The sequence below is a fragment of the Mus pahari genome, chromosome 12 (genome assembly GCF_900095145.1).
Source record: "Mus pahari chromosome 12, PAHARI_EIJ_v1.1, whole genome shotgun sequence".
Taxonomy (NCBI): domain Eukaryota; kingdom Metazoa; phylum Chordata; class Mammalia; order Rodentia; family Muridae; genus Mus; species Mus pahari.
In genome coordinates this window covers 57,600,442-57,617,812 of record NC_034601.1, presented here as the reverse complement: position 1 = coordinate 57,617,812, position 17,371 = coordinate 57,600,442, and the positions used below count along the sequence as shown (strand labels likewise).

Genomic DNA, 17,371 nt, shown 5'->3' with positions numbered 1-17,371 from the left:
GAAAGCATTAAAATGTTCCTGGTTCGGAGTGAATGGTGTTCTTACAAGCATAGGGAAACTTAAATACAGACACAAAGAAAGAATTCCATAGAACAACAAAGACAGGGACTGGAGGATACAGTTGTCAGTCAAGAAGTATCAAAGATTGCTGGCAAACCACCAAAACTAGTAAGGGGCAGGAAGGATTTCCCCCCACTGATTTCAAGAGTGCAGCCTTTATAAATCCCCAGACTGAACTCCCTGAAACCCAGGGCTCAGATATGATAGGCCTTATCAGAAGGATACACCAATCAACTGTGTGCCAACACCTTGACTCTAAGTTTGTAGTTTCCAGAATTGTGGGAGAACACATTTGTGTTGTTTTTAGCTACCCAGTTTGTGGTTGCCTGCCTGTGAGAGTTCCTGGAAGTGGGTATAGCTGCATCCCCTGGTTTCTATGGCAACTCTGTGAGTATGTTTCTACCAATCTCACTTACAAGGAGACCATAGTAAGTGAAGTGACACTTGAGTTATAAAGACTCGAGGGACAGAGGTCTAAGTTATGCCTCCTAGTCTTCCCCTACTTGCAGAAAAAAGAAGGACACACTTGAATGAATGGGCTTTTGTCATGGTCCATTCACATTTGGGAGAACAATCTTTACTCAGTCTACAGTTCAAGCATGAGTTTCCTTCAAAAGCACCCTTGCAGTCACCACAAGAATAATAACAGATTTCAATGTGCCCCTTGGCCAAGTCAGCCCACTCAGAAAACCGTCAAAAGTCCACCTGTCATTAACCTGGTAGTGGCGTGCATCTACTTAAGACTTACTTGATACGTCAATAAAGGCAACATCAAGGATGTCCTGCCACATAACACCTACACTCTGCAAACAGAAAACATACTCACCCCCTTTCTAGAACTGAGGGCAACAACCCATGAGTTTTCTCATTTTGCTATCTTGTTATTTAGAGATACTGCTATGTAAAATTAATAATACTTAATTACACCATCAGGTTGACACATCTTTACTTCTCAAGTAAGAAAGAAGAAAGATTGTTTCACAAATATATGTCTATCTACAAACTCAAGTTTCTGTGATTACCTTATGCAAAATCCTATTCATAAAAAAAATAAAGGTATGCAGTAATTGCAATCGTCTTTCATGTAACCGCCCATGTGGCTGTAGTTGGAATTTGCTTTTGTTTGGATCCGAGGTGGATTCCTTCTGAGGTCTCTGCAGTAGAACAGGTTCCATGACTTTCTTTTAGCTTTAGGTGGTTTGAAGCTTGATGATTCTTGGGCTTGGTTGGATCATTTTGGCCTCTACCTTCCTGTTCTCGTGATAGGATGTGCTTGCATTGGTGACCGGTATATTAAATTAGGGGCTTACCCTATACCAGTATGGCTTATCCTATGCCGTCACTAATAAGCCCATTTAGACCTAAGTTCATGCTCTGTAGAACTGGATACTAAGATTTCAGCATGCCAATGCTTAACTCAGTTCTTGCTCTTAAAAGGTCACTTTGATACTACAGAAGTGGAAAACCTTTAGGAAAGTTGTTTTTAAAACTGACTTTGTAGTCTGTAAAGATTGTCTCTATGTTCCCAAGAATGACTTGAATCTTTTAAAAAATGTTAAAAATTTTAATACACATGCATTGGTGTTTTGTCCAGACCTAGGTTTGTGTGAGGGTATTGGATCTCCTGGAAGTGGAGCTAAAGACAGTTGTGAGCTGCCATGTGGGTCCTGGGAATTGAACACATGTCCTCTGGAAGAATAGGTGATGCTCTTAACTGCTGATCCATCTCTCCAGCCCCAGGTGTTTAGTTCTTTTCTTTTTCTTTTTCTTTTTCTTTTTTCTTTTGTCTGAGACAGGGTTTCTCTGTGTAGCCCTGGCTATCCTGGAACTCACTCTGTAGACCAGGCTGGCCTCGAACTCAGAAATCCACCTGCCTCTGCCTCCCAAGTGCTGGGATTAAAGGCGTGCGCCACCACTGCCTGGCAGGTGTTTAGTTCTTATGTATGAACAAATATTCAACAATCCCTAGATCCTTAAATGTTTCCAGTAATTGAGGCAGAGTTCAGTAACTGAAACACACAGTTACAAATAAAGGGACTGGGAGGAACAAAAATAATATAGAAGAAAACACTTTTATTTTATTTTCTTTGTTTTTTATTTTTTATTTTTTTGAGTTAGGGTCTCATATATCAAAGGCTAACCCACATCCACCTTATGTAGTCAAGGATGACCTTAACCTTCCATACTGGTTTTTTTTTAAAATTAATAGCCACAGGAATATAATATACTACAATCATAAACTTAAAATAGGATGTTAAAAAATAAATGTTCAGAAAACAACAAAGATGTCTTGGAAATCCAAAGCAGAATAAAACTATAGGAATAATAAGTATAAATACTACAATATAAGATAGTATACACATATGCCTTTTAATGGTGATTTTCTTTCCCAGTCTTCTTTATTTTTACTTTAGTCGAAACTTGTTTTTCCAAGTCATTTTGTATTGTCTTCGATTTTGTACTGTACAGCATTAAATATTTACTATGTATATAAAGATGATATAAATCCATAGTATATATTGCAGAAACAGAGAAAAGGCACCAAACTTCCTATTCTAACACCTAGGGTACAGAAGGAGCAATTGCAGCTGTTATTTCTGTTTATAAAGTAATGTACACCCCACCCTCCCCAAAAATAAAGGAAATTATTTTCAACTTACTTAGGCAATTTTTAAATTAATTGCAAGGGAATGAGAACTGTACCTTCATTGTATTCATTCCTAGAAACTTAATATGTTAGCGCATGTGAATGATCATGCATATGTAAGTATGCGTTCAAGTGTGTGTGCGCATGCATCATATGTATGGAGGTAAGTAGACACTCTTCAGTGTCATTTGTCACACACCATCCATCCTTTTTCTTTTTTCCATGCCTGGCTTTGGGTAAAGTGGGTTCCAGGATGCAAACTGTAGTCCTTGCGTTTGTTTATAAGTCAAGCTCTTAAGCAACTGAGCTATTCTCCCTGCCCTCCTATGAAACTTTTTCACAGGTCAAAACCAAAGAATGGATTAAGGAAAGAATAGGATGTGGGACCCAGGGAGGGAAGGATTTAGCCAGAAAAAGTCCCACAGGAACAGAGAAAATATTCTAGAATCGTCACAGTATTGGACCTGAAAGGGAAACTTTCAGACTAGAACTGGAGACAAAAGGCAGCTGGAAAGGGCCATGGTGAGGAAGAGGTGTGCGGCATCAAGAGGGATACTCTACAGGTGTGGGCTACATCTTTTGGAATAAATAAAACAGCAAATTCAAAGAAGTTATCTTTTTATAACAAATGACTTTAAGAAATGTTATATGAAAATTATATGAAGAGGTAAATGCCCATATTTCAATGGTGAATGGTCATTCACAGTAATGGAAATATTACCTATCGATTTCAGCCACATAAAATTCCTATGGTTAAGGAAATTGTGGGATGATGATACAATAGGTAAAATGATCTTTTTAACCTTCTTCTCTAAAACTGATGGACCAAAATGACAGCATAAAGAACATACTAAGAAACAGGACAGTGTTAGTCCAGAGCTTTGTAGAGAGAACACCATGCCAACTAAATAAATGGGTAGAAAAAGAAAGAAAGAAAATTATCTTAGAATAAAACTGAGCAACCAACCAACCAATAAAATAAACAGGACAGCCGGGCAGTGGTGACACTCTTCTTTAATCCCAGAACTTGGGAGGCAGGGGCAGGCAGATTTCTGAGTTTGAGGCCAGCCTGGTCTACAGAGTGAGTTCCAGGACATCCAAGGCTACACAAAGAAACCCTGTCTTGAAAAAAAAACAAATAACAAACAAACAAACAAACAGGACACTGTTTATCACAATAAACATCTAAAGGAGTTTTAAAGGGGAGATTTTCGAGGAATCTTTGCCTAGAAGAACAAGGCAAAGAAGAGGATGAAGCTGAGACTTACTATGTTACTATGGTCCCTTCGCATCGTCTGATGCCATAAATCATGTGTACATATTGTTCTGACAAAAACAACTTTTAAAAGAATCCAGGGCAAAAAAAAAAATTAAAGCCAATTATTTTGGATATAATTTCGAAACACATCTAGACATGTTATTTCTTAAATGGAGCATGGTGATTGATACCCTACACAGGCTTCTGGAGACTGCAATTATGTTGATCTGATATTTATAGTATTAGCTTCATCAGAACTGTTTAACACACAAAAAGCCAACGTGACAGGCACATTAACACTCACCTAGTGAGTTTAAAGCTAAATGCCTAATAACTTCATAGGGGATTTTATTGCCAGTCTCCATTCTCTGGAAATGGAGACCCTGAAGTCATTTTGGGAGATGAGTCAGGACTCTAGCTGTCACATTCTGTTAGTATATGATGATTGAATTAAAATTTTTTGCTTGATGCTTTTAAAAATGGAGACTGTTAAGTACAGATTTCTGGACAAGAATAATCTTTGGGGGTCTCACACTGAGTTGATGATATCTTGTTATCCAAAACATCAACATCAGGATGTCTAGGAAGAACCATCTAGGAAGAGATGGCCAGTGTAGACAGAAGAACTGCACTTTGAGTATTTACCATTTAACTAATGGGTACCATGTCAGTAAGCAAGGATACACTATGCAACTTCTAAGCAGGAAAAAAAAATTCAAAAGACCTCTGTGGAGAAAAATAGGTTCAGATGAATACCAATATTTATTTTTTTATTCTGATCTGGTGGCATTTTTCTTTTTTTTTTCTTTTATTTTCTTAGATATTTTCTTCATTTACATTTCAAATGCTATCCTGAAAGTCCCTTATACCCTTCTCCCAACTTGCTCTCCAATCCACCCACTCCCACTTCTTGGCCCTGTCATTCCCCTGTACTGGGGCATATAATTTTCTTTCTTTTCTTTTTTTTTTTCTTTTTTTTTTGTTTTTTGTTTTTTGTTTTTGTTTGTTTTTTTAGGCATATAATTTTCGAAGGACCATTGGGCCATCCCAATGATGGCTGAGTAGGCCATTTTCTGCTACATATGCAGCTAGAGCCAGAAGCTCTGGGGGCATTGGTTAGTTCATATTGTTGTTCCTCCTATAGGGTTGCATCCCCCTTCAGCTCCTTGGGTACTTTCTCTAGCTCCCCTGTGTTCCATCCAATAGATGACTGTGAGCATCCATTTCTGTATTTGCCAGCCACTGGCATAACCTCACAAGAGACAGCTATTTTCAGGGTCCTGTCATCTAAATCTTTCTGGCATATGCAATAGTGTCTGGGTTTGGTGGTTGTAAATGGGATGGATCCCAGGTTGGGGCAGTCACTGGATGGTCCTTCCTTCTGCCTCAGCTCCAAACTTTGTCTCTGTAACTCCCTCCATGGGTGTTTTGTTCCCCATTCTAAGGAGGAATGAAGTATCCACACTTTGGTCTTCCTTCTTCTTGAGTTTCATGTCTTTTGCAAATTGTGTCTTGGGTATTCTAAGTTTCTGGGCTAATATCCACTTATCAGTGAGTGCATATCATGTGAGTTCTTTTGTGATTGGGTTACCTCTGCCAGGATGATATCCTCCAGATCCATCCATTTGCCTAAGAATTTCATAAATTTATTATTTTTAATAGCTGAGTAGTACTCCATTGTGTAAATGTACCACATTTTCTGTATCTATTCCTCTGTTGAGGGACATCTGGGTTCTTTCCAGCTTCTGGCTATTATAAATAAGGTTGCTATGAACATAGTGGAGCATGTGCCCTTATTATAATTTGGAACATCTTCTGGATATATGCCCAGGAGAGGTATTGCTGGATCCTCCGGTAGTACTATGTCCAATTTTCTGAGGAACCGCCAGACTGATTTCCAGAGTGGTTGTACCAGCTTGCAATCCCACCAGCAATGGAGGACTGTTCCTCTTTCACTACACCCTTGCCAGCATCTGCTGTCACCTGAATTTTTGATCTTAGCCATTCTGACTGGTGTGAGGTAGAATCTCAGGGTTGTTTTGATTTGAATTTCCCTGATGATTAAGGATGTTGAACATTTTTTCAGATGCTTCTCAGCCATTCGATATTCCTCAGTTGAGATTTGTTTAGCTCTGTACCCCATTTTAAAAATAAGGTTATTTGGTTTTCTGGAGTCCAACTTCTTGAGTTCTTTGTATATATTGGATATTTATAAAGTTATTGCAAGTTATAAAGAATTATTCAATGGTATCATGTGACATTTATCTTGTTTCTATTAATTTTCAGATTTTTAAATGTGTCTCTAGGGCTTTAGCAGTGGTTCAACTTCTGTTGATTATAAGAACCACTGTATTGTAGACTACTGTATACATGTACTGTAAACAATTGGAAGTTCTAGGTTATGAACAGAATAACAAGTCTAAAGATATATTTGAAATTGACTCCCCTTTACCTATTTAATCATAACTTGAGCAATAAAGGCTTAACTTTACAAATGGGTAACTAAATTGTTTAGAATTATTTACAAGTATTTTTTTCATATAAAATTATGAATTATGTCAGGCATGGTGGCTCATGCCTTTAGTCCCAGCACTTGGGAGGCAGAGACGGGCAGATTTCTGAGTTTGAAGCCAGCCTGATCTACAAAGTGAGTTCCAGGACAGCCAGGGCTACACAGAGAAACCCTGTCTCGGAAAAAAACAAAAAACAAAACAAAACAAACAAAAAAAAACACAAGTCTTTTTGAGGATCTGGATAAGAACTTGGACGGTAGCAAGTCTCATAAGAAATACTTATAGTTGCCTAGAAACAAAGACATATCTTCTTGCAGCATGCAATTGTACTTGGGTCCTGAGGGGAGACATTTCTATGTTATATACAGCATATATTGGAGAGGCTCATTGCTTAGTAATTACTTTAGTTGTAATAAACCGAGGTTCTTTAGAAACCCCAGACAGTTCTCTAACATAGAACTGAACAGTATGGGTTGATTTCTAAGAACTTTTCTAACATTTTGGTTTCAGAAAATAAAACACTATAATTCAATGTTCTCTTGCACAGATGTGAGTGGAGGCAGGGACATGCCAAGTCATGTAATAGTTTAGCAGATAATCTCATTGTCTCAGCTGAAGAGTTTTGAAAACAAATTAAGAGGTAAACAAGAAGTAAATGTATACATTTTTCGAACTATCAGTCCTGCTTGTGGTCAACTGATGTTCATGATGTTTCTGAAGATTTATGTGCGTGCCTGTGTGAATTTATGTGCACTTGCATGCTGGTGCCTGAGAAATCCTTAAGAGTATCAGATCCTCTGGAGCTGGAGTTACAGGCTGCAGGGTAACCACTGAGCTACATCCTAGCCCCTTCATTAAGACTTGTAGAAGTACAATGTTCCCATTAAAATGTTGACTGAACCTACCCACTGGCTAGTGTTTTGGAAGAACAGGGCAGTTTGAAGCCTAGATATCACAGTAGCTTAAAAGGTTAACACTTACAAATAAATGACTGGTAGAAAAATCAAAATTCAGTAGGTAAAACCTTGAAGAAAAATTACAAAATGTCTGTCAGTGGCTCACAAAACAAAGTATGATTTCAAAAACTTTAGAAACTTTTTTGAAATTTATTTCTAAATATCACAAACTTTTAAAAAAGCAACACATTCATACTAAAATACGTGCATGAGCAAAAGTAAAAAATAAGCACAGGAGTACGAAAATTAACATAGTAAAATTTTAATACAGTGTTCTGGATACAAGGAGAATAGCACTAGGTAACAGACTGTAGTTACCTCAGCAGTCTGGGAGTAGGGGCTGAGATCAACCAAGGTCTAGAATAGTCACTTCACATTTCATCAGTGCCGACCAAAGCCAAAGCAAGCTAGGATGGAAACTACAACTACCCTTCCATGTAAATCTGTTATTTTAAGGTGATTTACCCTCACTCAATGGCAGTTGAGATAAGTCAAACAGAGAGCACTTACAAAGACTAAGAATAAAATGAAAACTTGTTTCTAGCCTTTGTTTTAGGTCACCTTAAGTTTAATGTGCTTATCTGTACTTGTTAACATTCATGTACACAGTATTTCAGGCCAAGGTTTTAGCTTGGGAATCTTGCCAACTGTATGTCCAACTTCAGAACATTCCCAATCAGACAAACTTACTGTATAAAACAGTAAGATTTATTTCTTAAAAGTTGTCTGGTCCCTTAAAATTCAGTAGGGCCACAGGCATTAACTGGAAGGAACATTTACTAAATAATATTATAAAGCCTTAATCAAAGATAATGGATAAAATAACTATAGGCTCTTATACACAATCTAACTTCTCACTCTGTAAAAGAAAAAAAAATGATTACAATTATATTTCAGGCTTGCTATATGCCACAGATAATGAAAAATAAAAAGGAAATTCAACAAGCTAGAACTATTTACTGGCAGGATACAGTGAGTCTGGAAGACATACTACGATACTCTGAGAAAACATTAACAGGTAAGCATGTGCTGAAGGCAGTTTATAAATGAAACATTACAAAGCTTGTGATAATGCATCCAACTAATAAAAAGGAGCTGCTATTGGTCCAATAGTATAGAATCATACTACCACTATATTGAAAGCTTCTATACATAAGTTCACTTTGCCTCTCTCACATAGCACACGCCTTAGACACTCTCATTTGTTATCTAACATGCCAGTCATAGTTTTGCGAATCTTTACCAGTTTGCACAGGTTACTATAACCACTGTTATTATTTACGAGACAAATTTTACCAGTTTCAAGAAACAAATGTTCATAATCAGTGAAGAAACATTAATACCAACTTTCCCCCAAGGGGATGGAAACCTCATTCTAAGGACATGATACAACCCTAACAGAATGAACTTTGCCCCTAGAGATTCAAAAATAGAATACTTGTAAGCCTGGAAAAACAGTTCTAGAGGAACTAAGTAACTGTGAAATCAGTAATAACTGTAAGAAAGGCAAAGGTGAATCATATTCCTAGTGCAACATCAAACATGTTACTTGACTCCTAGAAGCTGTTCTGCCATGTTTACTGACAGTGCATATTGTCCCAGACAATAGGGAATAGTCCAAATCACATGGAATTCTGAAAAATTAAATGATTGTTTTTCTTCTGAAAATAGTGTTACCAAACTCAATTTTAGTTGCTTAGATTTCCTACCATCTTAGGCAATTTAAACATGGTTGCCTGCAAATTCCTTAAGGAAGTGGAAGCAATCACTGTTTACTTTGCTGCTGGTCTCTGTGTTTTACCAGTTGCAGTTAGTAAACAACTAGGCTAGGCATTTATGTGCTACATGAATATAACCAAACATGAGAAAATAGAAACTGCAATTTTTGAGAACTTTTTTTTTTTAATTCCATAGCAGGCTTTTAAAATAAAAACAAGTGGTCACTTTGACTACCTGAATTGGGAATGTTAAATCTTTAAGACCCATTAAGACAAGCTGTTCTTAAAAACACAAATTATTGCTGGGCGTGATAGTTCACGCCATTAATCCCAGCACTCAGGAGGGAAAGAGGCAGGTGGGTCTTGAGGCTAGCCTCCAGTGAGTTCCAGGACTGCCAGGGCTATGTAGAAACACCCTGTGATGGGGGTGGGGTGGGGTCAGGGGGGAATCAAAGCACAAAACCCACAAATTATTTTCTACTAACTTTGGCTTTTTGTTTAATGGAAATTTGCGGCACAATGACCTCAAAGATAACTCCAAGTCACAATCAGGGCATCTTGCCACTGATTTAAAATAGAAATATAACTTTAATGCTTTTCAACTATTTGATTTTTTTTTTTTAATATTAAAGCTCTAAGTCTTCAGTTACTAAACTTTTAAAAAATATAATTCAGATCTGATGAAGAGGACTTCTCTGAGCTAAATGACTTCTAATAAGCTTACAGAACAGTGAGGTTTAGAAAACCTAAACATGGTTGACCTTTAACAGAACTGATTATTTCCTGACTCAGCATCCTGCTTTATTTTTACTATAAAATTCTTGCCTCGTTTTCTGCACTGTTTAGCATCCAAGTTTTAAAACCTGCATCACCAGAGGCAAAGCAGTAAAGGTGAAACTAAAACTCATTTCTAGTCTATTTACCTAAATAAACTCTTATAAAATCTTATGGAAAAATTAACGTATAGAAAGCAATTTTCTTATTTGTTGTCAGCCAAAAAGTAAGTAATTCCCGGTAAAGAGAGAAAAGGGAACCACAGTGTATTTAATGTAAAGATCAGCCTTGTAGTCTTAATACCAAGACATAAAAAAGTTTGCAAATCCAGGATGGTACTTAACATGAAAACTATGGTTTGAAAATTTTTGTTCATAGTTGAAGACTAAAATCTCATCACTGCAAATTCCCCCATGGCTTTTGGCAAAGACATTAAGAGAGATTTTTAGTCTTTTGGTCACTTGAAGCTGCTACTAAATATATGTCTTTAAAAAGGAGAAATAGCGACCATGCAGAAGTGAAGGTTAAGCAATTACTTCACATACAAGTAGAATGTAATTTGAACAGTCATTTCTCCTAGAGATCTCGAGCTCTAAGAACATCTCCGGCCTACTATTCCGTTCTGAAAAGAATCTGAGCTTCTTTAAGGTCCTGTGAGAGGTATAGCCTGGCAGCAGCTCCAGTTTTCTAGGCTAGTTCTCAATCCAAATCATTACGTAACCTCACAAGAAAAAAACAAAAAAACAAAACAAAAAAAACCATACATGGCAACAGGATTACAATGCAGGGAAGTTCTTCCATGCACAAATATTTCAGGAGAACTTCCATCAGTTTTAAAGATAACCACCGAGTTTCAGATAGCCTAATACACTCTATAGCCAAGTTTTACTTTATACCATCGGTGACTTAAAATTAGCAGTAAGTTTTGCAGTGAGGTTTCTTTCTTTTGCCTACAACTATATACACATTGCAAAACTATTCTGTATCACATGATTTAAAATGAAATAAATATAAAAATGAACCACACAATCAACACATTAACTTTAATACTCCACATTATTTATCTTGATCACAATGGTCATTAACTGCCTTGTCAACAATCTTGTGAGTTGAGGAGCTGATTTTCATTCTCATAGCCATCAGGCAGATATGCCCTCCTCAGCTGGTCTGACTTAGGTATGGATCCTCCGTTCTTCACATGCCGAGACAGGAACGCTCGCACTGCGGGGTGATCAGCCTTCTCCAGGGGGATGTTGGCTTCCAGGCACATTTTCACAAAGTCCTGGATAACACTCACTTTCTCTGTCTGCGCACTACTGTTGCACTGAAGAGATGCGGTCAGGGGCCTCTGCTTCTTTCTCACATTTTGCTCTTCAAATTCTGCCTTCCTCTTTGTGTGAGTCTTTGACTTGAGGTGGTCACTAATGGCAGACTTGCGGACATGATTCAGCACCACGTTGCAAGACGTGCAGAAGAGTTTCCCTCCGTCCTCATGAAGCTCACCTCCAAATTCAGTGACCCGATCCAGAGGGGTGACGTACAAAGCAGTCTTAGAGCGATTTCGAGCAGGTGGTGCTGTTACAACAAATCGTTCCATTTTGTCTCTGAATAAGGTTCTTCCAAGACAAGAGAAAGATGTTAGTATTATGATAATAGATCATTCTAGAAGTGATTAACAATAAAAAGTAGTTATAAGTGCTTTTGTAAGGGTAGATTAAAAAAAAATAAATACACCCCCTCCAAAACAACAGGAAAAACAAAACCCCACCAAACTTAATTCAGTGATCCTCTGTATCCCACAAATACTTTTAGTTCAATTTATAAGTCACATGTCTTCTAAACATCTGAAATATTCAAGGAAAACAAAACTGAAGCAAATTAACAGTATACAGCTAAGTTCATTCCTTGACATTTGTGTGTATGTGGTATATGCCTATGTGTACACCTTATTGTTTTTGAACAGCTTCTCTGACTGACTCCAGAACTGGGATTACAGATACATACTGCAGAGAATCTGATCCGAAGTCCACACACTTGCACAGGAAGCACATGGCCCTACTAAACCAACTTTCCAATGTCTTGGTTTAATGACAAATAAATTAGACTCATGTAGAAATATTAAAAGTATTCTAAATGTCTCTATCTTTTAGAAAATCACAATCGTAGCAAACATTCAGAGTACTAAAAATACTAATCTTGCCCAAGTTAGACATTCGTTCAAGTTAAAGAGCTTCTTGCTTGGAAAGTGATTTTGAGAACTCAACTGTGTAAAAACCTGGTAGTAAAACTTATTTTCCAAAAAGAAAACAAGTAAAAACTTAAAAAAACCATGAAGCAAGCTTAACTATTTACAATGACATTACAACTTGAGGCCTACATATAGTTGACAGTAAGTACTACTTAAGACAGGATCTCAATGCCTAGTGGTATATGCCTTTAATCCCAGCACTGATTATTTCCTGATTCAGCATCCTGCTTTATTTTTACTATAAAATTCTTGCCTCGTTTTCTGCACGGGAAGGCAGAGGCAGGCCTGTTCTATGAAGTGAGTTCCAGGACAGCCAGGTTTACACAGATATCCAGTCTAGAAAAACAACTAACCAAAAACAAAGACAGAGTCTCACTATGTAGACAGAGACCTATCTTTGTCACCTCCTGAATTCTGAGGCTGAAACTGTATGGTACCACGTCTGGAAAATACATAATTTTTAATGGATGTATTTCTCTAAAAAGATGATAATCAAGAGAAGTCAATATGTTCCTATTTCCATTGAAGACTATTTTTTTTTTTTTTTTTCTTTTCGAGACAGGGTTTCTCTGTGTAGCCCTGGCTGTCTTGGAAGTCACTTTGTAGACCAGGCTGGCCTCGAACTCAGAAATCCACCTGCCTCTGTCTCCTGAATGCTGGGATTAAAGGTGTGCGCCACCATGCCTGGTTTTTAGACTAATTTCCCTTAACATAGTGCCCAATATGTGCTGGGGAGCCAATCAAAATTTGATGTTTATAAAAAGTAAATGAATAACTGGGTGTCCACTAAAGGCAGAACAACTGCCTAGCATGAGCTAAATTCTAAGTTTGACCTCAGCAATAAAAAACAAAAACAAATTAAAAAATGAAACAAACAGGAAAAAAAAAAGCCAAATTCAAATAAACAACCCCCCATAACCATTGATCAAAATCCATATCATTTAGAAGCAGCTTAACACTAAATTTAGCCCAGTAACAAAACTCAAAACACCAAGAACAACCCTGTTGTCTAGTGGGGCTTTCAATGTGAAACCCTCTTGCCTCAGTGTCCTGAGTGGCTAGGATCCCAGACATGTGGCAGCATACCTGGCTACGTTTAACTTCTTGCAGACGTCTAACTGTGTGAGCACCTGTGCTCCGGCACATTTGGAGCTGAGGACACTGGTTCTATGGACTAACTCAGGGTTGGTAGTGACTCTCAGAGTCGCTTCATTAGGCCCCCAAACTTCTGAAAATTATCGGCTTTATCATATTACAAGCACTGGAAACCCAACATAATATATACACTTTGATAACAAAAGATTAGCAAGACTTACCCTTCTATGCTTGTGATTTAACTTCTTATAATAATCAAGACATCAGATACTACTACGCTGAATAATTTGTTATAAATATGTTGAAGAAATTCTAAGTATGTTCTGAAGAATTGTTTTGTTTTGTTTTGTTTTGTTTTTTGAGACAGGGTTTCTCTGTATAGCCCTGGCTGTCCTGGAACTCACTTTGTAGAAAGAATTGCTTTTTATAAGTAACATTACAAACCATGGAGTATCCCACCACATTAGTCTACTTGCTGGGCAACACCAAGATTCTTTCAAGTTTTGTCAGTATTTGGAGCAAAATCTATTAACTTAAAGTAGGACTTAGCAATTCATGAACATTCTGTAAGGCACAAAATGTCTAGAATTTCATATGCTTAATTTCTGTGGATTTCCACCCCACCACATCTTTGACACTCAAGTGTTACTTGTGAGTTAATGTGTTAGGGCATCCGTTTTTCATGGCAGGAAAGACAGACATCATGATGCAAATGTTTGCAATTTCCACAAGTACTCTTCACCTATGAAATAAAACTGTTCTAGTAACAATTAAAGCTGTTACGAAAAACTGGGGGTGCAGTTAGAATTTTTCTTTGATTGCAAACTTACAGAAAAGGCAATTCTTGTGCTAGGTGAAGCCTGAACTTTTCTGTTTTTTTTTTTTGTTTGTTTGTTTTGTTTTTGTTTTTCGAGACAGAGTTTCTCTGTGTAGCCCTGGCTGTCCTGGAAGTCACTTTGTAGACTAGGTTGGCCTGGAACTCAGAAATCTGCCTGCCTCTGCCTCCCAAGTGCTGGGATCAAAGGCATGCGCCACCAATGCCCAGCTTAATTTTTCTGATCTTTTAACTTGAAAGGTCTATTCTTGATACTGCCGACGCAAATAACCACCTCATGGAGGCGATGGGGTTGGTTACGTGCAAACATGTTTCCAGAAGTCAGAAATACTTTAAACAAATGAGGAAGTTATGACAGGGAACAAAAGCGAAGCAGCCATTTACTAGAGCAAAAGTAAATTGAGTTTTCAAGTCGAAATACTTACCAGCTTAATTTCCAGTTGGTTGGTTTTTTTGTTTGTTTGTTTGTTTTTCCTTGATATTAAGTAGTGACAGTTTTCCGGATGCAAAAACTACAGACGCATCCAATCCGAGCGACTTCGCGTGCGTTCAGACCCGGGAGACGCCTCCGACTCAGTTTTTCAACAGGTGGTGGTGGGGGAACAGTTCCTGGGCTTGCACCCTATTTTCCCGGTGGCGCCGGGAAGTCATGTCTTTACTGTAAAACACAAAAAACAAACAGAAAGGGAAGATGGTGGAGGGGCGGGAAAGGCAGGGCGCAGGCCCGGGGGCAGAGCGGCTCGGGCCCCGCTCTGTACACAGGTGTCTGTGTCTCTCCGCCTTCCGTGCGCGATCCCCGAAGCTCCAGGCAGCCTCCCGCCAACCCGGCTCGCCCGCCCCGGGCCGGGTGGCCCCCGCGGCCCGCGCGCTCCGCAGGCCCGAGGCTCCGGTGGGGGCGGGGAAGGCGGGCGCCGGCCGCCCGACGTCTAGACAGCCTCCTCCTCCCGCCGCGCCGGCCGAGGTGGCGCCCCGGCGCCGCGATCCTGCCTGCGGGTCGGGGCCGCGTCCCAGCCGCCCTCGCGGGGCCCCCGGAGAAGTCCGCCGCGCCGCCGACTCGGTGGTTGTCCCCGGGGACCGGGGCGGCGGGCGCCCGGCCCAGGCCGTCGCTGTCAGGCTGGCCCGGCTCCTTCCTCCTCCTCCGGCTCCGCCCCACGGCTCCCTCGCCCGGCCCGGAGGCCTCGGCCCGCCGCCCGCACCAACGGCCAAGCCCACCTTCCGCCTTCCCAGCTCTTCGGGACCGTAGGAGCGGGCCGCCGTTAGGGGAAGTGCACGAGCCCTCGCCGGGAAGGAAGAGAGGAGGAAGAAAGGGCAGAGCAACGGGATGAAGGAGATCCCGTTGCGGCCGCCGTCGCCGCCGCTCCTGCCGCCGCCGCCGCCGCCGCTCCTGCCGCCGCCGCCGCCGCCGCCCGAGCGAGCCCCGCCGCGGCCGCCGTGTCCCCCGCCGCGCCCCGTCCTCCGGCGCGCCCTATGGCAGAGCTCGTAGGCGGACCTCAGCAACCGCCGAGTAGTGTGGACCAACAGATGGCAGGGCGGTCAAACAGACGGCTAACGGAACCAATGGGAAGGTAGGGCGGGCATGCCTATGATTGGCGGCGTCCTTCCTCCAGTGAAAACTGGGGGCGTGGGTGGGCGGAGCCGGAAGTAGAGCCCAGTGGAGTGGCCCTGTCCGGCTGGGGCGGAGGGAAAGGAGGAGGGGACTAGAGGAGGAGGAGGAGGTTAGCTGAGGCAGCGGCGGCGGCGGCGGCGGCGGCGGCGGCAGCAGCGGCGGCGCAGGGGCTGGGTACGCGCTGGGCGGCGAGAGCCTCATGGCGGAGGAAGAGAGCGACCAAGAGGCCGAACGCCTCGGAGAAGAGCTCGTGGCCATTGTGGAGTCCCCCCCGGGCCCTGTGGGGCTCCTAGCTGCGGGCGACGGCAGAGGGGGAGCCGGCGGCGGTGGCTGTGGCAGCGGTGGCGGCGTCGGGATCAGCAGCCGGGATTACTGCCGACGCTTCTGTCAGGTGAGGCGCCCGTCGGCCGCCCCGACTTGTCACCGGGCTCCTGGGCCTCTGCGTGGCTCCTGGCCTGCCGGCCCAGTTCTCGGCGTCGTGTCCCGGACCGATCCTCCGGCGGGACGGAGAGGGAGTCCGGGAAGCCCCGGTCCCCTCTCTGCACCGCTCCAAGCTCGGCGATGGGGACGGGGAGTGGGCTTGGGGGTGACTTGCGGGGACTTGGAGGTGAGGAGAAAGTGAGTTTGTCGTGGCGGTGGTGGTGGTGGGGAACTGGGAGCTGGACGGTCAACTGGAAAGAACCCCGTCCTGACGTGCCTGTGCCTCCCCGCAGACCCTCTTCGTGCCCGAGGGTCCCGCCTTTCTCAGGTCCACTGCCGGGTCCCTCTCACTTCTGCTGGGCTCTCCTCTTTCTCTGTTACCCAGGTCCCCCGCATTCTCTTATTCAGAGACGCCAAACATGCTATCACCCCACTGCCTGCCCTCCTGTCATCGCCACCCCTCCCCCTCTGCTAGGGTCTCCTGTCATTCCCTCACTAGGTCCCTCTGGACCAGTTCTTCCGTTGGCTTTGGCACTGTCCCACCGTTAGCTACTCCCCTCCCCCACCAGGTGTGTGTGTGTGTGTGTGTGTGTGTTGGGGGGGGTTTCCGTGTGGAACCTTATAGGAGTGATTGTCATCTTTTCCCTTTTTGACCCCCTTCTCTGACAAACACACCGTTTCCTAATTGTCTGAATACAGAGAAAGTCGTTTTCCTGAAACTATTGCCCTGCTTATTCCACCCCTCCCCCAGACACGTTTTTGGTTGTTCTGTTAAATTCAGTATCGGAAAAAGTGACAGTAAATTATTTGTTTCCTTTATTCTGCCGACTGCTTTTAAGGATTGAATGTAGTTTTTATCTAACTGTAAGCAAATATAGAAACACCTAAGGGTTTAGGGATAAAGTTTGGCTAATCTGCATTCTCATCTGCATGCATTTGTAATACAAGTTTTTTGCACTCGCAACACTTGCTTCTTTAAAAAAAAGATACTTTGTTTCATACTACCTTTTTAAAAATGTTTCTTAATGTGCACAAAGTATTCAAGCCCTGGCTCTACCATTACTTAGCTGTTAATCCGTTACTTAACCTGTCACTTAACATCTGTGCCTCAGTTCCTTTTTTTTTTTTTTTTTTTTTTTATTTTAGCTGAGGTTTACCTCTTTACAGAGCATATGTGAATATGCTCTGTGTCTGTTTCTAACTGGACTCATTCTAGTCACAGGTGCGCAATAAAGTGAACA

The 17,371-nt window shown here is 41.5% G+C and overlaps 2 protein-coding genes across 3 annotated transcripts in view; one reads left to right on the top strand and one right to left on the bottom strand.

Annotated features, from left to right (window-relative positions):
- Nucleotides 1–17,371, top strand: part of Znf654 (zinc finger protein 654) — a 102,771-nt gene that overhangs the window by 11,585 nt on the left and 73,815 nt on the right. Inside the window, exon 1 of one of the 2 annotated variants that reach the window (XM_021209579.1) lies at nucleotides 15,845–16,101. The exons of the other annotated variant lie outside the window; for it this stretch is intronic. Within the exon in view, the coding sequence (XP_021065238.1) occupies nucleotides 15,910–16,101 (192 nt within the window). The 5' untranslated portion in view covers nucleotides 15,845–15,909. Of the gene's footprint in view, nucleotides 1–15,844; nucleotides 16,102–17,371 lie in introns of those variants that run through there. 2 annotated transcript variants of the gene reach the window in all.
- Nucleotides 7,681–15,552, bottom strand: Cggbp1 (CGG triplet repeat binding protein 1). The gene is made up of 3 exons (XM_021209782.2): nucleotides 15,317–15,552; nucleotides 14,530–14,762; nucleotides 7,681–11,542 (listed from the first exon to the last, which is right to left on the bottom strand). The coding sequence occupies exon 3, from the start codon at nucleotides 11,521–11,523 to the stop codon at nucleotides 11,020–11,022; it is 504 nt and encodes a 167-aa protein (XP_021065441.1). The 5' UTR covers nucleotides 11,524–11,542; nucleotides 14,530–14,762; nucleotides 15,317–15,552; the 3' UTR covers nucleotides 7,681–11,019.

Excerpts from the sequence above, each read along its gene's own strand:
- Cggbp1 (XM_021209782.2), bottom strand. The coding sequence starts at position 11,523 with ATGGAACGATTTGTTGTAACAGCACCACCTGCTCGAAATCGCTCTAAG.